Here is a 27,975-nt window from a genome sequence, read left to right as displayed (position 1 = left end):
AACAAACCCTGAAAACCCTGTTATGTCCCTATTTAGGACACTGACATGGGAATTGAATCCTCCAGTTTTACGACAAGCCGAGCTTTGCCTTTATTTCGCAGCACATTACCAGGACAGGCAGGGGTTTTGTACTTGGTAAAGAGGTGGGAACACGAAGGGATAATTCTGACCCCATTCTGACAGCTCGCCATCTTGTCACAGATGCTGAAGCAACATCAGAAAAACCAATTTCCTGCTGCAAGTCTGTGCGAAGGCAGTGGCGAACATATTGTCTAAGCCAGGAGAGGGGAATTTTAAGGTTGAGAGCATACAGTATACTTTTGGCCACAACAGGCAGCAGTTTTCAGCAAATAAAACTCCAAACGGCAGAAAGGCAGAGTTAGCAACTAGCTGGTGAACATAGTGTATAGCATTTAGCAGCTTACAAGTCCGATATTTTACTTAGCTTTTGGAGACCAAAAACCGAGCTAAGCAGAGTAAATATTGGAATTTAATTCACAGGGTGGCCAGAAACATGATGCTCATGCATTAACGTAAAAGGACATAATACACTCAGCAGGGTTTTTTTCCCTTCATGAAGGTAATAATGTTTAGAGAGGCGTTATTTCAATTTTATGATCATTTGGAGGCTGCAGTTTATGGTGCTGTTGAATTGTATTACGTTATACTAACTAACATGTAGGGTTTTTTAATATACTGTATCGACTCTACACTATATGCTCTGTGCTGCATTGTCACTGGAGTGTGTAGGAAAGAATGTATGTACAATGCAGTCGTAAATTGCTGAGACACAGTCATTTCCCTCTATTCATTCAGAGGCAGCAGATGCCCCTGCACAGCCCCGAACGCCATGTTAGAACAGAAAGAAGTGCAGTTCAATGCTTTGCAAAGGCGGCCAAGTCTTTCTCTTAGTACTTAAAGGCCTCAGTGTGCTGCACCATGTCCTATACTTAAAAGCCCAAACAGCTAAAGAACTATACTGAGGGAAAAACAGACTGGATCACGCTGAAATTTCAGGTCAATCTTCTCAATGAAATAGGATTGGGAGGTACATGTACACAGCACATTTGCACTGCAATATATTGAACTGGTTGTCAGAAATGGCTCTGCTCTCAGCCAAAAGTTATAATTAGGTTTGCGGCAGTGTAAGGAAATCTATATGCTGTAAAATCATAGAAATGTTTCCAGAATGATTCGAGTTTATAGAGCTCAACAGTCCCGCCCCTCCTCTGAGAGACCTTGGGTTCCGGATGTAAATTTCCCATTCATTTCTCCCATTGACGTCTGGAAAAATCCGTACATAAAGAGTTTTAGACCATGCCTTAGGCTAACCAGATGGTACGCGACTCATAAGCATACAACGTACCATTTCGAGTGAAAAAACGAACAGAAATCCAAAAAAAGTCAAAGGTACAAGACATATCGTCATTTCAGAGCGAAGGAACTACTCATCCCATAAACCACCGCGCACCACTGAATAAAGGAAGCTACGTTAGTTTAGCTAACAGCTAATTCGGCTAACCGCTAGCTGAGACAGCATGTAATAACTTTAAAAGGCCCTCAAAATAAAACCTGAAAATAACCGTTAAAATACAAAACGGCTGTTACATCAGCTGTAGCCTGCTTTCCACAGTGTTTAGTTTGAGTTAACGTTATTTTAGACTGAATCAAGCGGTCAGCTAGCGGTTAGCCGAATTAGCTGTTAGCTAAACTAACGTTAGCTTCCCGGCGGAGGCTGACGGCAGAAGCGTGGAACAGATCGTGATTCGTGCAGTGTCGTAAATCCTCGTAACGGATCGTGCAGGCAGCTCCCCCTCCTCTCCCTCCTCACCAGCATGAGTTCCACCAATGAGAGGCATCACTGTGGGATTGTGGGATTGTTCAGGATTGTAGGTAATGAAGTACTTATCCAAGACATTGCGAATAAAAGACGTTTTGTCTCAAAACAAGGTTGGTGCCCCATGATTTTTAGCGTCTATATGAGCATATAGAATCGCTCAGTCACGTCGGCATGCTGGTTTTAAGTCTACCATCGACGGTTACCATTTTATGGCTTATACTCCAATTTGTCAATGGAGCAATTGCATTGTATTTTTACTTCCGGAACTTCTTCAAAGTAGCCACCCTTTGCTTTTTTTGATAGCGCTGCAAACCCTTGGTGTTCTCTCAATGAGCTTCATGAGGTAGTCACCTGAATGGTTTTCACTTCACAGGTGTGCCTTGTCAGGGTTAATTAGTGGAATGTTTTCCCTTATTAATAAAAAAGCAAAGGGTGGCTACTTTGAAGAATCTAAAATATAAGACATGTTTTCAGTTATTTCACACTTTTTTGTTAAGTCCATAATTCCATATGTGTTCATTCATAGTTTTGATGCCTTCAGTGAGAATCTACAATATAAATAGTCATGAAAATAAAAAGGAAACGCATTGAATGAGAAGGTGTGTCCAAACTTTTGGCCTGTACTGTATATCATTACAATATCCATCAGATTGATGGACTCACAAAAGGTAGATTTACCATGTTTGGAGACACGCTTCATACTCTGCTGTAGTGGAAATATTGGTCAGGTTACATTTTCCTGGCAAACAATACAGATCCCATCCAACTTTAGTAAATAATATGTGTTCATGTAACTTGTTTGGTCGATAAAATGTTCACCAGTGTTCACCAACACTTACCACACAGACATGAGAGCGATACCAAAATTCACATCTTACTCTTGGCAAAAAAAGCGACATTTTGGGAAAAAGTGTATCCCCCAAAATGTCAAGCAATTCCTTTGTATCCATAGAGTTGTTGTTGTTTTTTAACATTAACTCTGTTTCACGTGTGACTCCAACTCCAAAAAAATGTAGTTTAAAATGCCACTATATCCTTCTATGAGTGCACTGTAAAACTCTTGTTGTCAACTTTGTATCTGCTGCAGTGTCAACAAGACAAAGTCCTGTGGATTTATTGTGCTTGGCAACTAAAAAGATATTGATCCTGATTCATCCCAAGATGCATCCAAACGTTCATTAATTCAAAATTCAGAAACTAAACTATTAAAGATAAAAAAAATAATAAAACCTTTTATACTTTCACGGCTGGATTACTTTGACATAGACAGACAGACATCTTACCAGTGTACTCTGGATCCACATGAGGAGGGTAGAAGCGGAAGTTGATGAAGAAGGGTATAGGCACTCCAAACTTGAACCACTCCACCACATAGGGGGGCTGCTGGCCGTCCAGGGGAGGGGACACGTCACACCCCAGGATCACGCTCTCTCCGGCGCGCGCCGTCACAAACCGGGGCTCCTCTCTCACTCCGTGGGCACCTGAGAAGAAGAAGCAGCAGCGGTTACCACTAACAAGGAATTTCATCTCCTCTGGGATGGAGTCTGACATACAAAAGAACAAGGTGCAGGTATATTCTTCTGCACAGAATTCCTGCAGACGAAGCAGAAAAATGACATTGCACCCAAGTCATCCAAGACTAATTTGCAAGCAATAATTACGAGGCAATTAAAGAATATCGACTAAACTAGGGCTGCAAAGATTAACTGACAAATCCGTTTCAGTCATTTCTTAAGAAAAGAAATTCAAAATTCTCAGATTCCAGCTTCTTAAATGTGAATATTTTCTGGTTTCTTCATTGTTCTATGACAGTAAACTGAATATCTTTTGAGTTGTGGATAAAACAAGACATTAGGACGTCATCTTGGGCTTTGAGAAACCGTGATCAACAGTTTTCATGTTCTGACATTTTAAAGACCAAACAACTAATCAATGAATCAACAGGTGAATCAACAACCGTTAGTTGCAGCCCTTGACTAAACTACTGCACAATGGATTAAAACTACATTTAGCTTCAGATACACTCCTGGCCTAAATTGAGGTTCTGAATGATCACCATGCACACGGGTAAACCCTATTGTCATCTGTCACCTGCGTCTGCTGGTGAGTGTTTTGTGGCTGTGCCATACTGTACTATAAATGAGCTGCCAAGGGGTTCCATTGATCATAGCTGGCTGCTGCTCAGATAAGCTTTACTATGAGCACCACCAGGCCTGGCGTTTAGCCACGACTGTCCAGGCACGCTGCCGAGCGTTGACCTATCAGATGACTGAAAGGTCGGCCTACCTGCCTCAGCAGAACGCTCACTCTGGGAATGGATTTTCTCCAGCTGCCACCCCCGCTTTCATTGAACCGGCTCTATCTCCACCGTCAGAGCAAGCATGACTACCCGCCCTCGCCCAGGGGGGAAAAATCGCTTCAGGGATCAAGAGACATGCTGACGTATCACTCCAGAGAAACACCAGCTGAATAACTTAACGCTTTCATTAGCAGCATCATTTGCACGAGCAGGACTTTTTTTTTTTTTTTTTTCTCAAGAAGAGCTAATACGTTGGGTCCTGGAGGTATTATGGGCTCAAGCAGCGCTGGTGTTACTGTATGTAGTTATGTTCTCTGCTCCACTGCCGTCACTGTATGAAATGAAAATGTTACATGATCTGTGCCAGCTGCGCACACTGCAATTAAAACCCAAATATTTCCACTCAGTTCTTCTGTCTGAAAAATAAAGCTTTAACTCCACCCCTACAGGCCATATGCATCACTTAGTGATTGTGTCTACCGGTTTAATCTGCATTATCCTGTGATAGAGTTAATCCACTTTATTCGTTTCAGCCAGCACAGATTCTGGACTGAAACAGAGCAGATTTAATCAAATTGCACTTTTTTAAAGTGGAGATGTGGTGTGCCAGTCAGTTGCGGGCATCAGTCCTGGAATCTGCTTTGCAACTGTGCCTGCTATCACCTGCTAACAGCTATTCTAAGCTACCCTGTACGGCGTTATATTTGTGCCTCATTCCTGAGCGAGCAATTGTATATTTTGAGCACAGAGAAATATATTTCGCAAGCACATACATTCAATTTTGAAGAGAAATTATACAAAAACTAAAATCTATTCCGTGGTCAATAATTGTATTTGTAGGTTTGCTATTATCCATATTACCATGCAATAATAACCCCTCTCACACACTTTCCCCATGTGCCCTCGCACATACTCTGGAGCGCTGGTAGCGTTAGAATGAGGCACAAATATAAGGCCATTACCCTGAGCTCTAATGAGTGACATAAACCAAATGAAATGCATGTGCATGACTCAATATTCCCCACATGACCATTTAGATCTCTGAAAGACCAGCACGAGAATACAAAAAAGCTGCACGAGCCTGAATGCTAACCCTAAAACAGAATTAATACCCAACGAATATGATGCAAGTGCTACAAGTAAGACATCTCATAGGGTAGCTGATGGACAACTACAAGCCACAGACAAGCTGTGCAACAAAGAAAGCACAAAACTTCATGTACTAATTTGGAGCATCTAAATCATGCCGGTAGTTAAGCAGCATTTGTCATTAAGATTAAACTGAGGGTCAGTGTTTGATGAAGCACAGCGTAGCGTGTCAACATGCATAAAAATAGCTGAGAGTGGACGAGAGTGGAGTTGATTGTTGCAGAGAGCTTCTGTGGGCATGACACTCTGCTCTGCAGCCCGTACAAAACATTACCTTTTAATGCACTTCTGAGGAAACCTGTCCCATCCAGCTATAAGCAAAACAAAATCAGAAATCTGCTAAACTAATCCTTTCAGGCTTGCCAAAGCCTGAAATTTACACCTGAGCACGCGCCACTGCAGCATCATTTATAACGCCTTTAAAAACGATTATAATAACCACTTTCAACACCACATACAGGGCTTGTGAAGAGGCATGTGCTCTGAATTTTCTTGGTAAATGCTCTTAAGACAAGTTCACTACTTTTGAATTTTAGATCAGTGAATCCCAACGTGGTTGCCTTAAAGCAGTAGTTCAACACAGTCCGAGACAAATGATGTAGATTTTTGAGGAAATACACGTGTGCACCTGACCAGCAGGTGTTGGATAACAAATTAAAGTAGAGACTTTATGGGTCTCTTGTCTTTACTTCTGGGTCTGGCAAAAAAGAGATCAGGCTCCCATCCATAATGAAATACACTGGATACATTGTTTGGTTTGAGTAAGTAGAGTCACTTGACATGAAGCACCGGCTCAAACTATGTGGCACAACTGTGCTTTCTGCTGAAATCTATTGTTTTCTCTGCAGGCGGTTCAGGTAGCACTAGTTTAGAGGCTTGGGTTTCTGGCTGGCAGTATTTTTTGGATCATGGTGGTAGCGGGAGCAAGTCTTGGACAGAGAACATACTTTAAAAGACTTGAGATAATATATTAGAGGTGCTAATAATTCTCCAATTTCTTTATGGGATCCTCATGAGGGGACAATCAGCAGAGGTTTGGTCACCGCTTTTGCCTTTTTCATTTCCTTAATGGAGACACGGTGACCCAGTCGGGTTTATGGGGGCTTATTCAGGGGGAAATATTTATGCTCTCAACAACGCATAAATGTGATACAAGTGTCCATGCTTAAGATCTTCCAAATAAACCGTACGGTAGATATAGAGGGATCAATAGAGTTAAGAGATGATGGCAATTCCTGATTGCTTTCGCATTGTAAATGTCAACAGAGGCTGAAGCCCTCCAAATACACAGAGGTAGAAATCTGTTGAGTAAGATGCATAAATCAAACTCATAAGCTCATAAATCCAAGAGACCAATATGTTTTATGTATCTATGCTCGGCACATAGTGGATTTACTGCTATGATCATGAATTCATGAAGGCTAACAATTCAGTCAGCTGTCAGATAAATCCTCTATACGGCAGGCAGTTCATGTACAAAAGAAAGATACATTCCTCATTGTATTACAGGTTAAACAGACAGAGCCACAGCAAGTTTGATTATTAAGGGATTATTTTCTCGATTAATGGTTTAATAGTTGGTTAAAAAATGCCTGTTACAATTTCCTGAAGCCGAAGGTGATGTCTTTACATATCTTGCATCTTGTTTCCAAACAACAGTCCAAAACCCAAAGATATTCAATTTATTGTCATATAAGTCTGTGCCTCCGAGCTTTTTGCCTCTGAATTTCTCAGATTGTATGATTTGAATTGAAATCAGATATTTCACAAATTCCAAATTAGTGTAACATAACTTAGCTTTTTTTATTCAAATCTATTCCATTGAGCATCTTGTGAACGCCTTCTTGTGAATATTGTTTTTTATTTTTTATTATTGTGTCTTGTATATAACTATGCCAAGGCCTCATGGGCTAACAAGACACCATTATTTAATAAAAGCCAGGACCAGAGTGCTGCGTATACATTTCCAAAACAACAGAGACAGTCCAAAAATAAAGGAGCAACTTAATAAGCATCTCTCACAATAAAATCTTCAGACCAAACATATACTATATAGAAATCTGAATAAATACTAATTAAATAATCCACCTCGCCCTCTATTCCAGGCTTTTGAGACAAACTTAACCACATTAAAATTAAACAGCCATTCTGATTATTGCTCATCGGTGCACCAGAATATTTCAGGGTTTGATCCAGCCATTTCATGGAAAATTAACTCTCTTAAATCATCATAATTTGTACACTACAAAAGAAAACAGGACTCACTTTACACTTTACCCAAGCCACACAGCTCACACAATGGCTTCTCCTCCTGTGTATTTTTCAATCGACCAACGTTAATGGTCTGAGGAAGAATACCAGCCCACAACAGTGCAACTACTGTAAAGATCGTTGGCATCTAGTTAAACAAGTTAGAACATTACAGATTCAGGGCAAAACTTTTTTTGTGATGTGTGTATGTCCTTAATTTTGGCTTTGACAAGATATTTTCCAACAATTTTTCTTCAAACTTGAAAAAGCTAACACTACAAACACAAAGCATGCCTTTAGACATACAACATATCCCCCTCCCTTACATTTTGAGTAAACCTCTTTTGAAATGGGAGATTTACTTCACTTAAACACCTTATTTATTCTATCTTCTGCTATTTTGATGAGACAGATTATTTCACATTACCGTTAGGGACCCAATTCCAACCTCATATGTCATAAATACACCAAGAGAAAAACCCAAGTATTTATAGAGTAAACTATGCACTAAAATTATCTTAAGTGACTGAGCCAAAATATATTTTTTGTGTACTTCTTACCATAACTTTCTTTCTGAAATGCTTTATATGTGTTTTGCTTTGACACCACAAACTAACCATATTTAATATATTCTGTAGGTCAGACTAAGACTCAACCAGTAAAATGATATCATCTGCGTATCAGCCAAGCATATGCATGAATTATCTTCCTCAATCTTTAGAGCTAAATCATTTACAAATATTGCAAAAAGAGTAGTAGGAGAGAAGATAGCCCCTTGTTTTATCCCACCAGTCAGTAAACATGTCATTGATCTCCACACAAGCAACTGGGCAACTATACACAGTCCGGATTGCTTTATAAAATCTACCATCCACCCCCGCTTCCATAAATTTGAAGATAATCTCTATTAATCCAGTCAAAAGTAAAAGTCACAAAACATGCAAAGTGGATTTGCCTTTGTGAATTCTAGTTCTAATAAAAGATTGATACAGTCTTGTTTCTATCACAATTCTCTTTATCCACAAGATACTGTTTAATTTCAAAATCAGTGCATTAGTTAGATTGTTAGATAGTTAGATGGACACCCAGGTTGGGTTGAGATAACAACAAAGGAACAAAGATGGAATTATTAAGAGTATTTGGTGGTTTTGCTTGAAAAATGAATTAAAGTGATTAATCGATTCTGTTGATCGTTTATCGATTAATCCACCAATCGTTTCAGCTCTAGAGCTCTGAGAGCATTGCTTTTTGTAACTTGTAGCTTTGTCACATAGTCAATAATCATAATAATCTTTATTTATAGAACACTTATCCAAGAGGTTGCCTTATGAGATAAATAACACATTTGAGGAAAGCACAAATGTGACAAGGACATTAAGAGCTGAGAGAAGCAGCCAAAGACAAATGTTTACTGATACACACAATGTGATGTAACAACATCATAAACCAATAAGAGACATCTGTTCGAGGTCAGTCAACAGCTGTGCAGACCAGTACATGAATCATCGCAGCAGAACAGCGAAGGGGCACGCGGGGTTAAATCTGCAAGAGATTTTAACTGGAGCGTTTTTCAAGTGGCAGTGGCTGAAAATGGCTCTCGCACCACACTGTACTTTTCAGTAATGATCACACATTCGTACAGTAAACAGACTCTCAAGGCAATTTTGGGCAATAATCAGGCAGAGCAGAGTGAAATGTTTTGACAGTAATGCTGTCCAATAACACACTGAACAATATTGTGGGAAAATATAAAAAAAAAACTGAGACAAATTTTAGATGAGCAGTGCTTGGATTTTCTGGTCCAGGGTGTTTTTTGTTGTTGTTTTGTTACACTAGCACAATATTTCACCCAGTAAAAACTAAAATCTAATATTTACCTCGGGCTCAAATTAGATTCAGCGTACAAGCGAGGAAAACCATTGCTCACTGCAGTTAGAGATTTTGTAAAGGATACATCAAGCTGTGTGTGTGTGTGTGTGTGTGCCTTCACACGGATGAGGATGTGAGCACTGCTTTATACCAGAAAGAGCTCCCGATGTGGAGGGTGTAATGGAATATATAGACTGGACGGAGGCTGGAGAGAGACTCTCAAGGACGTGCAGCCACTGGGCTGGATGGGCCACTGACATGGCGGTAATTGAATGCCAGCCTGCATATGCTGAAGGTCACATCAAAGAATGGCCTGAGTGTGTGAGTGTGAGTGTGTGTGTGCGCGCGTGAGTGCGCGTGTGTGCGCGTGTGTGCGCGTTATTCATGTGCAGTAATAAATAAAATTGCATTCTTACAAATTCTTTTGTAGAACCAAGCCTATGGAGGGCTGGTGGTATATAACACTTGTGCTTAATATATTTGATACCCTTAAAAATGTGGTCCCAGCCTGGCCACTCCATTTGAAATGGTCTAGAACTGCAACTGGGTGGAATAGGTATTCAGATCCTTTACTTAAGTAAAAGTATCAATGCCACACAGTTAAAATACTCCACTACAAGTAAACGTTCTGCATTCAAACCATTCAAAATGTACTTAAAGTATCCAAAGTAAAAGTACTCATTATGCAGGAAACTGGTCCCTGTCAGTATTTTACTATTAAATATGATGTTACTTGATTAAAATTACTGCTGCCATACTGCTTTTATGCATTGAATTATACTGCTGTAGTTCTTTATGGTTGTGCTAATTTTTAACTACTTTACATACTATTGGGTAGTTTAATCTACAGCAATGCGTCATATTCTATAGGATCATCAGTGGTGGAAGAAGTACTCAGATATTGTATACCACAGTTGGGCATGGTATCGGTACTCCATACCTTTAAATGTACAATATTATTGAATTTAATCGTCTGTAAGCACATCGCTTACCCACGAAATGAGACATTTGTGACCAAGTCGAGCCGAAACCAAAAACCGCCCACTGGCCGACCAGCAGGAGGAAACTCTCATTTTACATCTAAACAGTATACTAAAATCTTTCTGAAAAGATTTTAGGCAAGAAATTGGCAATGCAGTAAAAGAATTGTGATTCCTATTTGAACAGCACTGCCTAGTGTTGCAGTTTGACTGCAGTTTACGAGCACTGCGTTAGCGACTCCTTGGCTCTGATTGGTTGTTTTCCTTTTGCCATTGGGAGCACCAGGAGGAGACAGGGGAATGCTTTTTCCGCAGATGATCTTATTCATGTAGTACTTACAGGAGATATTGACAGCTTAAGCAAATATGACAAAAAGTTATTTTATTTATTAAAGTTATTGTAGCTTTAATACTGCAGCTGTTAGGTGAGGTATTCTGCCGTGTAGCTTGTGAATTTCACCAAGAAATCAATAAAGTCTTATCTTCATCCATAATAACACATCCCAATTTGTGATTATATTTTTTATTTTTTAGCCTCATGACATGTTAAAAAACAGACAAAAGAAATTCAATAAAATAACAATAGTGGTCGTTCAGGGCACATGTGTGTGTGACAACCTCAGGGCACCGTGGGACTACTAACAATGCATTCAGACCAAAAAAGATGATCCAGCTATTAGTCGCAGGGTTATACGGGCGGGGTCAATGAAACAGCCCATTTGCGTGACGTCCTGTTGTGTTCTTAAACCCCCCAACAAAGCACAAGTACACTTTATATGTCACAATTACTGTTTTCCATCAGATCGTTTATAGATCTCGATGTTTCCGACCACACTTGAAGGCAGCTTTATTTCACAGAAGAGGGAGAGAAAGAAAAGAGACGAGCGAGACATAGCGAGGAAACATTTATTACACAAACTCCCGGGCAGTTCAGTGCTTGTTTTTCGTTTTTTTTTTACCCTCATAGTGTAAAACTTTCCTGTGGCAGTGATTAAGGTAGTGATGTACTGTAGTACTGTACGTCACTCGCCTCAAACCATACCTCAAAACACACTGACAAGTCTGATTTACGGTTACATGATTGGCCTGATGTGGGGTTGCGTTTCTCCAACAGCTGAGTCAGTCTTAACATTTCGCAGCAGGCCCGCTGCGTTTTTTTGCGTGTGTCCCCCCCCCTGCGGCAAACCCCACCATAGCTTAAAGGCACTACCCCCATTCAAAATTAATGGATTCCTTCCTTTTTTCTTGGACCGTCAGACAGCCGACGCAGGCTGTCTGAACGCGGCCTCAGGCCGGATACACACTGCACGCGTCTCGCGAGCGTGGCGTTTCTGTTGCGTCTCAGCTGCGTCTCAGCTGCGTCTCAGCTGCGTGGATTTTTCTGTGTCCTACATACCAGAAGCGTGTCTGACGCGGCGCTGCTCCTGCTGCTAGGTACAGGGAGGGCTGATCTCGGGACATAGTGCAGACAGATTCAAACTCTGATAAATGGGTAAGTGGGCTGTCTGAACAACTTTGTGTAGCTGTAAAGAGCCTATATAGCCTATCTGATGTTGGACCGTCACTCAGAACACACACTACGTTGTTATCGTAGCCTATCCTACCATTTATATACAGCCTACTGATTTGATTAAAGCAAGACAACGTCGGCAGTATTGACTGCAAAATAAGTTACAGAATATTTCGTTCTGTATGACAGGTGCAATATTTGAAAATCTTTTCTCTGAAATTTTGTATTACATTTATATCTACATTGATGTCAAAACCTAGACTTTCAAACATCAATATGTCATTTATTAATATGTATTTGTGTCTAAATGACATATAAACATATTTTCCTGTTCTATTTTGCCTGGAAACGCTTCCAACACGCTGGTGTCTCGCGTGAAAAATAGGCGTCGGTTCTATTTCTAGCAGTCTCACGCCGGCAGTGTGTAAGCTCTAACCTGTTAACATGGGAGCCGAAATATAAACGGACACGCCACGCAGCTGACACGCTCGCGCGCCGCTTCCAGTGTGTAACCGGCCTAAGGCTCAGGCAGAGGTCAGCTGGGTTTGGCCTGCTAGTCACAAAATTATAGCTGATGTGCTCTGGACCTGCACCCACACCCTCGGGGAGTCCACACTCCTAAAAAAAAAACACTCTGTGGGATTATAGAAGGGGTTATTGTTGCACTCATATCATGTAGCTTTGGAAGCTCTTTTCTCTCACATTCTGCTTTTATTAACTTCCTCACAGTTATTTTGGTTGCTGGTGAACATCACAAATTTGACTCCAGCAAGAGGAGGATTTGGGTTTTTCTCCCCAGTTCCCTCTCCTTCTCTCTTACATACCGTGGTGGGAAGTTACTTAGTACACTTACTCAAGTACTAAGTTCAATTTTGAGCTACTTGGATTTAACTTGACTATTTCCAATGTTACTTTATACTTCAACTCTACTAAAATTCAGAGGGAAATGTACTTTTTGCTACACAACATTTATTTGCTAACTTCAGTTACTTTACAGATTAATACAAAATGTAATCAACACATAAAAGCTATTATTTATAACTACTGGTTAAGATCAGACTTAATTGATGCTCTGGCGACAATTCACAAGCTACCCAACTGTATACAGTAGAAAGTAATTAAGATTAGCTCCACCTTTACCAGCTGCAACATTAAAGTGATAACATACACAAGTGGAGCAAAATAACAATGCATTCCTAATTATGATCCAATAATTATATATTTTTTTCTGAAATTGGACATTGTGTAAAATGAGTACTTTTACTTTGAGTACTTTAAATATATATTTGATCCTACTACTTTTGTACTTTTACTTAAGTATTTCTACACTGTAGTATTGTTATTTTCAAAGGAATAAGTGAAGGATCCGAGTACTTCTACCACCGTACATACAGTACAAATCTAGCAGAAAACACTGTCTCCAAACATAACTATTGACTTCCATTTAAAATGAAATTTATTTTTGACACATTTTACTTCACACTCTGTAGACCAAAGAGGATTTTCCAGTACACAAGGTTGTTTTTAGCAGACAAGACAGTTACCTCAGTGTCTCTACTTTTACTTTTATACGGGGACAATCCAAGATGGATTTGGTCTCTTCATTATTTAGCTCTCTTTAATGGCAAAGTCCCTTACAGACAAGCAATGCTCAGTCAGGGATGCAAAGGATGTGCTGACACCTGCTCGAACACACAGCGAGGAGAGATGTGTAAAATGGGCTTGGCTTGCCAAAGACACAAAGGTCAAACCAACATTGCTGGGCACTGCGCTGCCAGAGGTGCACATTATAGGGCGTCGTTGGCAGCAGCTGTAAGTCACAAAAACTCCTCGGTCCAGTCATGATTCAGTCATTTTTAAATGAGTTATTAAAGGTGTTTCAAATTAATTACACAAAGAGGCTGCTAGCAGCGCTTATTAGTGCTTTTGTATCTAATTACAGCTGGTTATGAGTTTATTCAGCATCAATAAATCATATGTAACAGTGTGAGTGAAAGATTGAAAGCAACACTGACTTCCTATATTGTACGTGAGCTGCTCAGACATCCACAGCTCCACATATCTTCCGATCAACGTATCCACTTCCATATAATTCCCATTCGCTCACTCCCCCTCTCTCGCGCTCACTTCCTCTTTCTGTGACTCTCACACAAACACTCGAGCTGCAGTTCATAGCCACATAATTGTGCTCTGTGTGGATTCAACACTTAACTCTAGAAATAAGTGCTTCTTGGGCAGATGCATGCATGCGTTTCCTCCAAAATAGAGGAAAGACATGACTTATTCAGGAGTGAATCATTCCTTTTAAATGTTTACTTGATTGTAGATGGAATCAGTCTAGCGAGCGTAATGGTATTTTAAGAAAGACAAAACTAGTACGCACATTGTGAATACTGCAATATATGCATTTTTTTTGCAACATAAAGGTGCTGACACACCAAGGAGATTATCGGCCGTTGGACGTGCTGTCGTCAGTCTGAGGGGCTGTCGGCTTTCATATTGGCCGACCTGACATGTTCGGTCGCCGGCAGGGCAGTCGGGACTCACCCGGAAATGGCGAGCGGAATGAGGTGACTAGAGTCTCTCAAAATCTGACGAAAATCTTTTAAACTGACCTTTGTTGAGCTGAAATGAAGACAGATTCAGCAACTGCACGGCCTATTTCTCGCTTAAAATGTTTTCAGAAACATGTTTCAGTGAACTATTTTAGTACAATATGAGATCATATTCTGAACGGCCGCCATGACAGTCTGGCTTTGAATTTCCGGAGAAAACAAACCCATGTGACGCGTTCGTCCAATCAGCTGCCGGTTTTCATTTCTTGGGCAACAATACAGATTAGCGCCGCCTGCTGTTATAGAGATGTATTACGTCTCGTCTTTTTGGTGTGTTCTGTGGCACTTTTTGGACCAAGTCTGATCATTTCGACTGGCTTTTCTGTCAACGGTCGGCCGTCGGCTATATGTGTAAGCAGCTTAAGGCATTTCTGGATGGCACTACTGATTATGTTAAATTTAACTTACAAATTAGATAAAAAAAGTTTGTGCTGAAAAAAGCACTGTTAGCATCACTTCCTTTTTGTCTTTCGGGCAATGTTTTTTCTACTTCTAAGCAACATTTTTCACAACATTTTTGATAAAAAAAAAAACTTCTAGAAATAATGTGACAATGATAAAAATTGAAATAATACTCAAACAAATGATATTTTGGTAATCAATAAAAGGAGAATTAGACGCTGCTACAAAGTCATTATTTCATTACGATATACATGCTTTTTACAGTTCCTCCCTCCTTGCATGAACAACTAGTCCTCATTACTAAACAACAACATATATCATAATCATGAGCATGTTCTTATATGCTAAGGTTAAGGTTTGTTTAAGTTAAGGAAACTAAAACTACTTGGTAACCATTTGGAAAAGATCACGTTTATGTTTAAAATAAACTAATGTGCACGTAATGCACGTGAACTGCAGTTTGTACAGAAAAAAAACATCTACCCCACCTCCTCCTGAAGGCAGTATTACAACATTACACTACTTCCACCTTTGCTTCTGAGAGACAACAGTCATTATTTGCTGACAAGACACACAACAGGAAATGGAAATATAGGTCATTTGAATCATTCAACGGTCCCGCTGTCATTTTTTCATTTTATGCTTCCCACATTTGCTGTATGACACAACACAGTGGTTGTCTGAGACCTTATGGAAGTGCAAGATAAATCAAGTAGTTTATCTTCCCTTACTAGGTAGGAATACACTATGTGGAACGCGTATGAGATGTGGAGAATTTGTACCAAATTGGAAGGGACAATTGGAAGGGAAATTATAATTTTATTTACAATATTTTGGAGATTTTTTAAACTGGAAGGGTGAAATGTTGGACCTTTTTTCTACCGGTATGTCACCTAGTACAAATGTTGAATTAGTAACAGGATAAAGGTGTAATTATGTGAGATAAGTTGAGTTACTTATACCAACCAGACTTTCATTCATTCAGTGGGGGAAAAATATTAAAATAAAGTAAAAGTAAAAATCTGTCTGTCCCAGACATGCCATGAATGCAAAAGTGTTGTAGTGAACTGTAGTGTACAAAACTTTAAAAGAAAGCTTCATAGTCTGTATCATGACTTCAGTAAATTGAACTGAATCTGCATAATGCACTGAATTGCATTATGCTGAATCATTGACTATTGTTTTAATTTTCTCTCAGTTTAAATCATTGGAATTCCCTCTTTAGTCATTAAGTTCATTTATCGGTTGACTGCCTGATGAACCACAGATCTATATATATTTATTTTTTTCAGCTGCATGATAAGACAGATAGACTTTACTGTACAGATGATATACCTGGACCTGCAGTAAGTGTAACATCACCACAATGTCATATTTTACTTATATTCTCATGAGCAGCATGCTTTCAGAGAGATGATGATGTAGCGGCTTGGAAAGCAGTCCATCCAACCAGAACCACATGATTTGAAAAAAACTGGCTTTCCCAGAATGCTGCAGGCTTTGTTTGCAAGGAGACTCCGCTGGGACTGGGCTGGCAGAGGGAGGAGGAGAAGGGGAGGGGGCACCACCAGAAAGAGCTGGCACATGCCCAGTACTGAGAGTCTGCCATCCACAGCTTGAGCACAGGCCCTTTCCTAAGCTCATTACTAAGCTTTACTCTTATGATTGTGACCGAAAAAGTACAGCAGTGAAAAATAGGAATAAGAGAGATAAAGTTGTGCCGTGTGTCTGTTGGAAAATGACGTACAAGTTGGACCAAATCAGGAGGACATCATTTCAGAACAGCTTGGCAGGCATGTTAAAGCATCAGTCAAGCAAATATGTTTAATACACATACCTGTGCTTAAAACAACTGGACAGGTGATAACGTCACTATACTGCTAAAAATGAATATATCCTTTGTTACCTTCGGTGAGCTAAGATACATATTAGCATACAGTAGAGAAATGATATCGCTGCAGATTTTCTCATCTAACTCTTGACAAGACAGCTAGTATGCGTATATTTACAACAATGTTGAACTATTCCTTTAATGTAGAGCCAGGGTCAAAGCAGTCTATATCCACAACCTTCCATTTCCGGGATTGCTCCGATACTGCCGGAAATTCCGCCAGATGTCACTCGTTTTGGCCAGACATCCATTACCTTACACTTTCTTTGTGTTGGAATTCTAAACTGCGGTGGATTTCTGAGGACTATGGTTAACTGCTCCTCAGATCTCTGCAGGGTAAATCCAGACAGCTAGCTAGACTATCTGTCCAATCGGAGTTTTCTGTTGCTCGACTAAAACAACCTTTGAACGTACACATGTTCCACCAAAACAAGTTCCTTCCCGAGGCTAATTTGCAGCGGCACCGGGGCTCCGTGCGGCGGTTATCCCCACCCATGACGATTGTGATTGGTTTAAAGAAATGCCAATAAACCAGAGCACGTTTTTCTCCCATCCCGGAATGCTGTGTGGACAAGCCAGACCCTCCTGTACAGCGCTGTGGAGGAAGGTCTGGCAATGCGAGACTAGGGTCAAAGCAAAAATGCTGCCACTCCACTACAGTTTAGAGATGAATATTGTACTTTACTTACAATTATGTGACGCCTACGATTACTGGTGCTTTTTAGATTAAATACTTCATCTACAATCCATTTTATAAAACATGACAATTTCTATACATTAAATTTCAACAGTTTCTAAAGTAATTAAAATTAGCTCCACCTTGACCAATTGAAACAGTAAAACATATATAACGTCACCGCCGTTTTGCATTATGAGAACTTTTACTTTTGATACTTTAAGTACATTTTGCTGCTAATACTTTTACTTAAGCAATCTTTACAATGCTGGACTTTTATTTTTAGTGTAGCCTAGTGGAGTATTTTTACATTGTTACATTACTACTTTTACTTAAAAGGGATACTTTGCCGATTTTCAACCAACTCTGTGTAATCTTTGCGTGGGCACGGCAGTGTGTTTAGATAAATGGTATTTGGGTTTGCTCTGTGGCGCCAGTGCACTGAGGAGCGGAGCAGTGGAGGTCTGCCGAGATCACGTGGTTCCGCGTCATCTGGCGCATCTCGGATGACATGCACTGGCAAACACCGTTCATCTAAACACACTGCCCACGCTGCCATGACACAGAGCTGGATTTAATCAGAAAGTAAAGGATCTAAATGCTTCCTTCACTACTAGCGATGTGTACTACTGGCACTCAGCAGTTTACAACTTCACTGTGTTTGCGTATAAATGTGGCATCTAATTTACAGTACACTACAATATCTGAAAAAAATAAATAAAAAAAAAGCAACATGTTAAATCCATAACCACCTAAAGCCAGAAATGAAATTAATACAAACTGCATTCTTTAAGTTTTATTTTTTCCTGCATTCATTGGCAGCATTGATGTTTTCAAATAGAACTGACCCAACCTCTGCAACCCTTTGGCACTGTATCACTTAGTGTATATCACCAACCAGACTGTAAATACTGCAGTACTGTCAGGGCCTAAGATTCGCATTATGATTTTGAACAAATGCAGAAGAGCAGTCACAACATAAAACTAACACTAAATTGCACTGAGGTGGATATCACTTAAAAAACTTTAGATATTAGACAACTTAAATCACTGCTGTCAAAACATGTCCTCAACCATCTCACGGAAAGCAGCCTCACACAATGTCCCAGACAGCTCTAACATCCAGACAAAAAGTGAAGACAGCCCAGTCTATCTGAAGCACAATCTGAAGCTGGACTCCAGAGACAGTAGGAGGGCTTTCAGAAACTGCATCGGCGCTACTGGGAGGCCCTAAGATATGTGAGTGGCAGTTTTGACGCCTTCACAAATGCTGCCTACTTCTATAGATCTCTGTCTTTGAAGAAACGTGGTTTCAGAAGAAAACCCAGTGACAAGAACAAGAGTGCCAAGCCACGGTTCACGAGGGAGCTTCTGTGAAACATCAAGGAGCGGACTCACGAGAAGGGAATTACAGATGAATACAATCTGGCCAAAAGCCAGTTCAACAAATGCTTAAAACACACCAAGTTCCAGCACAGGACCTGAGAGGAAAGTCAGTCTGCCATCAGTGACTCAGGCTGAAAATAGTCCTTCATATATACTACTCCCCGACATTTGCCAATGACATTTAATTACTTCTACATTGCCATCAGTGTCCCTCCTGCATCACCTTGATTGGTTGCCAAGTCATCGTTGACTTTGTTGAACTAACCTCGAGTCTCCCTGACCATATGCTGCCTCCCCAATGGCCACTTGGCACAAGAACACTTCTTTGACCATCCATTTACAGTGACTGATTGCTCCAACCTGAGCTATTCTGTGTAAATCACTGACTAATGTGGTTAACTTGTTGAAAAAAAGAGTCCCACAGTATGTAAACATCTAGTTAAAAGTTTTTTTGTAATTAGCTTTATATTTCCTTATGTACAATTGACAATTTAACAACTTGTTCAATTATTATTTTAGAAAGTTGTGAATTGCATCAGTATGCTATTAAAAGTTTGTAAAAATGGGATTGTTTAATATAACCAATACTCACTTTTTGCATTACATTTCATTTAGCTGACGCTTTTATCCAAAAGCGACTTACAATTGCTATATATGTCAGAGGTTGCACGCCTCTGGAGCAACTAGGGGTTAAGTGTCTTGCTCAGGGACACATTGGTTGATTTATTATAGTGGGAATTGAACCCACATCTCCCACACCAAAGGCACGTGTCATATCCACTGCGCCATTACCACACCCGTTGTAACTCATTTTCAATTCCCATTAGTTAATTAAACAGCTAATCCACAGGCTAATAAACAGCTCACTGCAAATGCCCAAGACTTCCAACACCCTCCAACAATAAGAAGTGAGATATTCAGAGATTACTGACAAGGTGCAGGTGAGCTTATTGGGTGCAGGGAACAAGGCTGTTTACCACACTTTTGCACTGAAAATAGCTCTGTCTTTGGAAAAGTGAGATGACGACATAAGATCCATGAGTTTGAAAGCTTATCAGACGCTAAAACCCTGCAAAGCGATTTATAATACTATGAGAAAGGGTCTTTCAAGCCTTGAAAATGTCTTACGTTACAAAGTAACCTTTCAGGAATGTGTTCCTGTCTGTATTTGATTGACAAATGCAGCACCTGGGACTGCCTTTTATTATGCAGTCCTGTTGTCTGTCTTGACTATGGCCAAACAACTCCGTGCACACTGTAGCAATCACAGGAAAATATGATGATACCTTTAGTTGCTAATCTGCATTTTTGCCTAGAATACACAAGCATCAAATCAACAAAAAGCTCCAAAAGGTGTGTCTGCGATTTAGCTAAGGCTGCACAATTAAGAGCAATGTTATCGAAATCGCAATGTGGACTACTGCAATATCCAAATCGTATGGGGGGGCGCAATGTTTGTTAAAGGCAAACAATGTGTCAAACCATTCAGAATTAAGTATCTTGGTGCTGCAGAGACGTCCCAGCCTACAAATCATGTCCTACAGACTAAAGAAAAACCTCTTTGTTTGGTATAGATCTTCGCAAAAATCACACTATAAAAATAAAAAAAAAATTGTATGTATTTTTCAATGAAAATGAGAATAATGATACAAAAATCATGATGCCCTCCAATATCGCGAATCATATTGCAATCGCAATATCAGTAAAAAAAAAAAAAATCGCAATTACATATTTTCCTCATATCGTGCAGCCCTCAGCCACGTTCTTTTCAGACAAAAAATTATCCTTCAATTTAAAAAAAAAATGCAACTGTCTACACACATTTTTACACTTTGACTCTATTTTCTTCCATTTAACGCGTGCAACTATAGTGATTGTGTGTTGAGCTCTAAGTGCTGCCAAAACGCAAGTGACCCTACACTCAATATTTTTCTGTGCCGCGAGGGGGAGAAAAAAAAAAAAAAAAAAAAAAAGTTTTTTTTTGTTGGGAAGAGACCAAAAAAAACAGCAATCATGCGTGTAAACCTCTGAGTATCTCTTACTTTTCACATGAAAACCCCCCGCTTGACCCCTGCTTCAGGCAAATTTGTGGATGAGGGATACAGTCAACACAGATGACATTCTGGGCCAGATGTACGTACATTTGCGAACACAGCGTTATCAGCGTCATGGCCAACCCACAGAAACAGCACGCTGTGATACTTCAGCTTACGTCATATTTACCAAACCTGCAATTCATCAGGTAATCAGCGCCTTTCTCCGCCCACTATACTGTAAATTGCGCTGTAGCAAAGCGTTAAGTACTTGTGCTATGATACAGCTGAGTGCAGACTGCGATATTCCCACTGCTGATGTTGAGTTTAACAACGTGAACACTGAGTCAGAGATTCAATGTCATCTGTGATTTCTTCCAGTAACTGTAATATTGCATGGCTGCTTAATCTGTAACGCTTAATGATTTCATGTTCACTCAACTGAAAAAGTGTGATCCTTGTGGCAAAAACCTTTTCAGCTTGTCTGCTTAGCCTATGTCTTCGTCTTACTCGGATTACTGCTGCCATTTCACCAAGAGGCATATGCGATGAAACCCGCATCCTGGTTTGCACCTGCTTTTAAAAGCAACACTATGTAACTTTTAGCCCTACAGCTTGTCTCATTGGAACTACAACTCACGCTACCCGACGCAAGTTGTAGTTCCGATGGCCCTCATTTATCAACCTAACGTAGAAACCAGCGCAGATATGAGCGCAGAAATCATCTTACGTCAGGCTTCACGTGTGATTCATGAAACGTTCGTATCACACCAATCAGAGCGTAAGAATGGTCGTACATTGACAAATGCAGCGGCTGGAAACGATCGTCATTTAAATATCACGCCCCAATATATTCTCGGTTTTGAGGCCTCGCCCCTACAATTTACGACACGGTGAGATGTAATCCGGCTGAGAAGCGCCACTTTTCAGAGGTGGCGATTGAAACCCTGATATCTCAGGTTCATTTGCACTAACGTGTGTACTTTTGGGCAGCCTGAAAACTGGTATTAAAGGCTGCAGAAAGAATGCGGGATGAAAAGAGATCACTGATGCGGTCAACAGTGTTGCCGTAGTAAATCGGACTCCAGCTGAAGTTTAGCCTATTTAATTTATACATCCTTGACACATTTTCTATAGTCCTAATAGTAATATACAGGCTTATATTGCAATCTCTTAGGCCTACATGTAGATGTACCTATATTTAAATAAACACACGGTAGCGGAGTTTATGCAGTGTCTTTTATTTTACTCGTGTTTTTTGTCATGAGTCAGAACAAGGCAACAGCTGAGGGAGAGTGCGTGTCCTCCGCCCCCCCGTGCTGGACCACCACCCCGACCCTGTCTCCTGACAGCAGAGGGGCTGGAAAAACAAGCCGAAATAACTTGGTCAATGGCAGAAATAAATCATTCACGACAGAGAAATGAAAACCTGAAGAATAAATAAAAATGTTGTGCATCGTCATGTTTCCTGTATTGAATATCATTGCCATACATAACACTATAGGCTACCTTTTAAAAGCGAGGAATAATATCCTGTCTCCTTCGTATAGCTCCCAGTTGGGGCTGTGCTGGACACTGCTCTCTGGGCATCGGGTCATCTGGCTCCATCACTACATTTATGGCACCGTGTTTTCCTGCGAGATGTTGTAAAGAACCCCACAGGCTAAAACAATGTTGCAGACTTTTTCTGCCGTGTATAGGGTCCCCCCCCCCCCACTGATGCAAGCCATCTGCCCTTAAACAATCCGATGGAGCGCTCCACCGTGGCACGTGCGCGTAAGTGTGCACTGTTGTACCAGCGCATAGACGTCTTCTAAAAGAGCCAGATCTGCCATTGCTGATAAGTGATCAACTGATGACTTCTCCTTCTCCTGTTAAACTGATTTATATGCTGCACCGCAAGTCCACACTGACTCGAAAACTTGCGTACACGAATTCCGACCAGACGTGAGATTTTAATCGCAGCCTACGCTCACGTTCAAATTGATAAATGCCGAGCTTTGCGTAGGAATCGGCGTACGCCCATCCTACGCCTGTTTTAGGTCGTACGCACGTTTCATAAATGAGGGCCAATGAGACAACCTGATAGGGAAAATAGAGGTGCGCTTTCACGGGCGTTTTTTGTACATACCGTGGAATACATAATTAGGCACACTTCACGCTTCCCTTCCCATCTCTTTATGGGGAAACTCCCACTTTCTCCTTGACCCTCCCATGAATGCATATGCATGACACGGAAAAGAGCAATTTGTCATTTTCAATTCCTCGCTACAGGCGGTCTGCGCTTTTACCTCAGTGCGGCCTGTTTTGCATACCTCGCCATTGCTTTTACGCGCAGGTTGCGAAACAAATACGCCTGAAGTGGGCGCAAAAGCGTTAGTACATCTGGCCCTCTGTCTCTTCAAATCTTGACACTTTTTTATGTCGGGATTCTGTTTGCTGACTTCACCTTCCACTTTCAACACCATCCTGTCAGCCACGAATAATCCCAGCTAAACTTGACCCATTTAGGCTTCCAGTTTCCTTAAAGATGAAAACATTTCATGCATCTGGGACTCTTCTTGTCAGACAGCCTCTCTATGAACACAACTCAGTATAGGGCTGTAAGTATGCAACTATGATATTCACTAGCAATTTTCTTCATGGCTAATGCAGTAAAATGCACATCACAGATTAGAGAACCAAAGCCAAAACTGACGTTTAAAATTAGCTTTTTTTTGTCGGATACAAATCTATTTAATACAATGACATGAAACAGAGAAAAATGTTACTTCTCTGATGGATTTCAATCTGTACAATGATAATAGTGTGCCTGCTAGATGACGGCACCTTTATGGCCACCATGCCGTTGTATGAAAAAAAACACAACCTGCATCATATCATGTTGTGCCACCAACAAATCTCACAAGTTGAAATGAAAACTGACTTCCAGTAAAGTCTGCGAGATAATCTCTTCTAGTCAAACTATTCAGAGCCTCCTTCTTCCAATGTCTCGCTGCATCCCGCAACATCCTGCTGGTCTTGTATCCTGTGTGTCAGTATGTAGTTTTACTGTTTAAGCAGGGCTGTGTGATATATACATAAGAGAAATAGCACATCATGATATTTTTCAACAGTTTCTAAGTCCATTCAAATTAAACACTCCAACAAAATTGCTATCCATTGTTTCAGGAAATGTCAGCATTTTTTAAATGTAATTCTCTCCAGGGAAAATAAAGCATGTCTTGCTGCAGACTCACTGGTCCTTTGTTCATTCCTAACACCAATACCATTCCAGAGAAAGGAGCCAGGCCTCAGCTCAAATGTTTTGGAGCAAGTTATCTGTTGGCCATCTGTTTAGATTTATGTTCATTGGTACCTTGAAATCTGACCACTACTATCTCTCATGCATAAGGCAGTGAAAACTAATTAAAACATGCTATCACTGCTCTTACCTCCAAGTCTGACAATGTAAAAACCCATCAAACTTCCTTTAATATAGTTTTTTTAATTGGTAGTATTAGGGTCAGGTTTAGACCACCATTTTGTTAGCATGGCATCCAGTCCAACAGCATGGGATCATATTGGTAGGTGCCAACATAGCACACATGCATATCACTAGCATATTAGTATTAGTACTAGCATAGTATGCTTATTCACTTTCTTGCGGAAAGTTAGATGACAAAATTGATACCACTCTCACATCTGTACAGAAAGGTTACAGCCAGCAGCTGGTGAGCTTAGCTTAGCACAAAGAGTGGAAACAGGGGGAAACAGCTAGCCTGGCTCTGTCCAAAAGTAAGAAACACGTTATATTTTGCTCGTTTAATCCGTTAACACGTGAACGTTAAAAAAAGAGAAGAGTGACTTCCTGGAGTCCTGCTGATTGCCTGGCTGTTCTCAGTTGCTATTCGTACTTATACGAAAAGAAATACACTATTTAATTTGTACTACATAACCAGCGTAATGGTGAGCCAGAAGGAAGTAAGGTGACGTAGTATAAAGAGCGACAAAGTCCGCTGAGGGAGGAGGTGGGGGTGGGTGGACAGACTAAACACCCAGGACTTTCACTCAGGAGGCCGCTGTTCAAGGCCCATGTATAAGAAGATTAGCCCGTTTAATCAAAACCACCATCTCTTCCTAAACCTAAGTAGTTTTGTCGCCTAAACAGGTTCTGCACTGCGGGGGCTTGTGCAGGCACACTGATCGCTTGTGTTGCTGGACATTCGTAGGATAGCGCACAAAAAACAATTGTGCATATGTGCAACTTTTTGTAAGATATCATACAAACAGCTGTATGAGGATATGCTGCACAGTGACAACATGACTCCAGGAAGTCACTGCTGCCAGCTAAGAAATAGTCCAGCACGTAAACCAAAATTTTTTGTTTTCACACCTGATTTTGTATGAATTAAACAAACATGTTATTAGTGAGCAAGAGATGTGCTGTGAGGTGGATTTTTGTACATTCAGAGAGAGCCAGGCTAGCTGTTTCCCAGTGTTTCCAGTCTTCATGCTAAGCTAAGCAGCTTGTTGACATGAGAGTGGTATCGATCTCCTCATCTAACTCTCAGCAGAAAACGAATAAGCTATTCTCCAAAATATCGAGCTACTCCTTTTAAAAAAAGAAAAGCTCAATGATGCAAAGGCACCGCGGTGAAAGTTTTATTTTACCGTTTTAACAAACTCTGTCTTCTTTTCAAGCGTACTTTACACATTCTTCGAACAGCAGCCTGTCATTAGATTATGCTGCAAATAGTATATAACTTAGCATTTATGACATTAAAGCTGCATTATTATTGTAAAAAAAGCCTTCAACTCTGATGATAGGTCGGTGTGTTGATGCAATGGGGATGAAAAATAAGTCATAGTTGGTGTTAACATGCATTTCAGTGTCGCACCAGTCTGGGTTCAGACACTAAATTCTGGGACACAGTAATAAAAGAAGTAGACCAGCTCTCATTTGTAATTACTGTTAGACTACGTCGTGAATTGTGACTCTCTGGTGCAGCCTGTACTGTAAGCCTTTTCAAAAGTAAATCACCTTGAGTGCAGTGCCGATACCAGACAACACCTTTGAGTCGATATTATTAAGGCACATCTACAGTATGTCTTCATAAAATGGAGAATTTCTGCTCGAAACAATCACACCCCATGAGATGTTCTCTGCTCCTTAATCAAATGTTTTATGAGAGGACGTTTTCACATTGTGCTCGACTTGAACCTGGCTGTCATCACAGGAGGAGCCAGACCTGAGAGCAGACCAGTTTTGACTGGGTATGTGGGGGTCATTGGGATCAGTTACCAGGCGACAGCTTGGCACATGTCTCCCTCATCTGGACACCAGTGGAAAAGCAAGGTTAAGTAAGTACATGGGTCAATACAGAGTGCTCAGAAAAATAAGAACAAAAGGGATATTGTGCAGTGTGTTGCTCTAGGAATGATTAGTATAATGAGCCACTTGAATCAGCACTAGACGGGCCTTGTATGTGCTTGGTGCATCACACAGAGCACTGTGTGACCGTATCCATGTGCAGTGGGAAATTCAGCATGTGAATCCCATGCATACACCAACGGGCTCTATCAATCCAAGAGTGCATTCTATCTGACACGTAATGCATTATTTAGTTACTTTTCCATCTTGAGGGCTTAGACGGTCACACCCCTCTCTGGAGAACTCAAATGGGACTGCTTGCTATGATACAATGCACACATTTCCCTCCTTAGCAGCGGGGACGTTATTTCCAATGTGCTCATCTTTGTTTTATCACACAAATGAGCCTCGTGCATATCACAATACAGGCCTTTAAAACCCACACATCCATATCAATCAACCCATCTTTGTCATGGTCAATCATTCTGGACCTTTTGTAGCCTATATCACTGGCAATGTGGATCACATATCATGCATATATGAGCCAGGCCATTTCAAGACAATTATTGTTTGCCCTGACACCATTTAACCAGGGCTGAACTTTCACGTGACATATGTGATATGCAGCCATTTGTTAGGATGAATTAGCTCCACAGTTCATATGACCTAACGTACAAAAAAAAATAAAAAATCCCATGCGATTGCAAAAAAGCAGCACCAATGAAGCGTGCACGGAGACAGCAGAAATCATATGTGCGGCACAAAATATATTGCACTTCAACTCACCTTGAGCGGCCGTTCCTCTGGTGCTGAATACACTTGCTATCAGAGTGGCCACATACCAAATCATAGTACTATTGCCGACCAGCTTTTACCACGCAAAGTGCCCCGTTCAACCGAACTCTCATATTCGACCTTGCACCTCACGGTCTCTTAGCAAAAGCCCCTTTTCATATCCTATTTTCTTTCCTCGTGGCGTTTCCCTTCATCCCTTCCCTCCCCCGTCCTTCCATCCGCATCCTCTCCCGAAGAGACAGAGCACCTGCACCGCCGCGTTCGTAGTAGACGGAGCCGTTTTACGAGCGCATAGTGAAACCAAGTGTGAGAACGCAGCCACAGGTCCGCCTCTTCTGTCATTGGATTGGCTGCTGATTGAGGCTTTGGGGCGTGTATTGGTTCTCCGTACGCCCCGCACCCGAATGACAGGAGAGCGGCCGTGCGCCGATTCAAGGTGAGTTGGAGCGTGCCATAGTAGTGGAACCGCAGTATCATGCGCATTGACAGAGAGACGCGTCCACATCTTTAAATACCTCTCCTAAACTGGCCCCACGTGCACCATCACTGCCCATCATCCATTTACCCGAGCAGCATTTTTCTTATTTTTTATTTTTTTATTTGCCACATCAATAATGGCACCCTCCCGCTATTTATGGTGCAGGTTCACTGTATGTGCAATGAAACGGAGGGGAAGCTAGTGGAGGTGTGTGACTCATCTGTCGCTCACCCATAGCCCTCGGCTGTTGTCATGTCCCTGTCAACGATATTAAAACGCTCTCTCTTTTTTTTGTCCCAGCTACCGCGCCGTGTCTGGTTTTATGTGATGGGTGTGGCGACAGATTACCGTTCGCCTGGTTTTTCCTCGATGGCCGCGAGCGCGAGGATGCAGCTCCACCACGCTGCCCACTGCGCACACATGGTTACCACTGATAAGGCTGCCTCCTT

General features: G+C 41.0%; 1 protein-coding gene across 4 annotated transcripts in view; it reads right to left on the bottom strand.

Moving 5' to 3' along the window:
- Positions 1–27,434, bottom strand: part of igsf9ba (immunoglobulin superfamily, member 9Ba) — a 77,349-nt gene extending 49,915 nt beyond the window's left edge. Inside the window, exons 1-2 of one of the 4 annotated variants that reach the window (XM_039783015.1) lie at positions 27,040–27,434; positions 3,124–3,321 (exon numbers count right to left, since the gene is read on the bottom strand). In XM_039783015.1, the coding sequence (XP_039638949.1) occupies positions 3,124–3,321; positions 27,040–27,103 (262 nt within the window). In that variant the 5' untranslated portion in view covers positions 27,104–27,434. The remainder of the gene's footprint in view (positions 1–3,123; positions 3,322–27,039) is intronic. The other 3 variants (XM_039783023.1, XM_039783001.1, XM_039783009.1) reach the window with 3 other exon arrangements.
- Positions 27,435–27,975: the final 541 nt, after the last annotated feature.

This window comes from Perca fluviatilis, chromosome 2 (assembly GCF_010015445.1).
Source record: "Perca fluviatilis chromosome 2, GENO_Pfluv_1.0, whole genome shotgun sequence".
Lineage (NCBI taxonomy): Eukaryota > Metazoa > Chordata > Actinopteri > Perciformes > Percidae > Perca > Perca fluviatilis.
The sequence above is the reverse complement of the archived record's forward strand: the minus strand, read 5'-3'. Positions and strand labels throughout refer to the sequence as shown.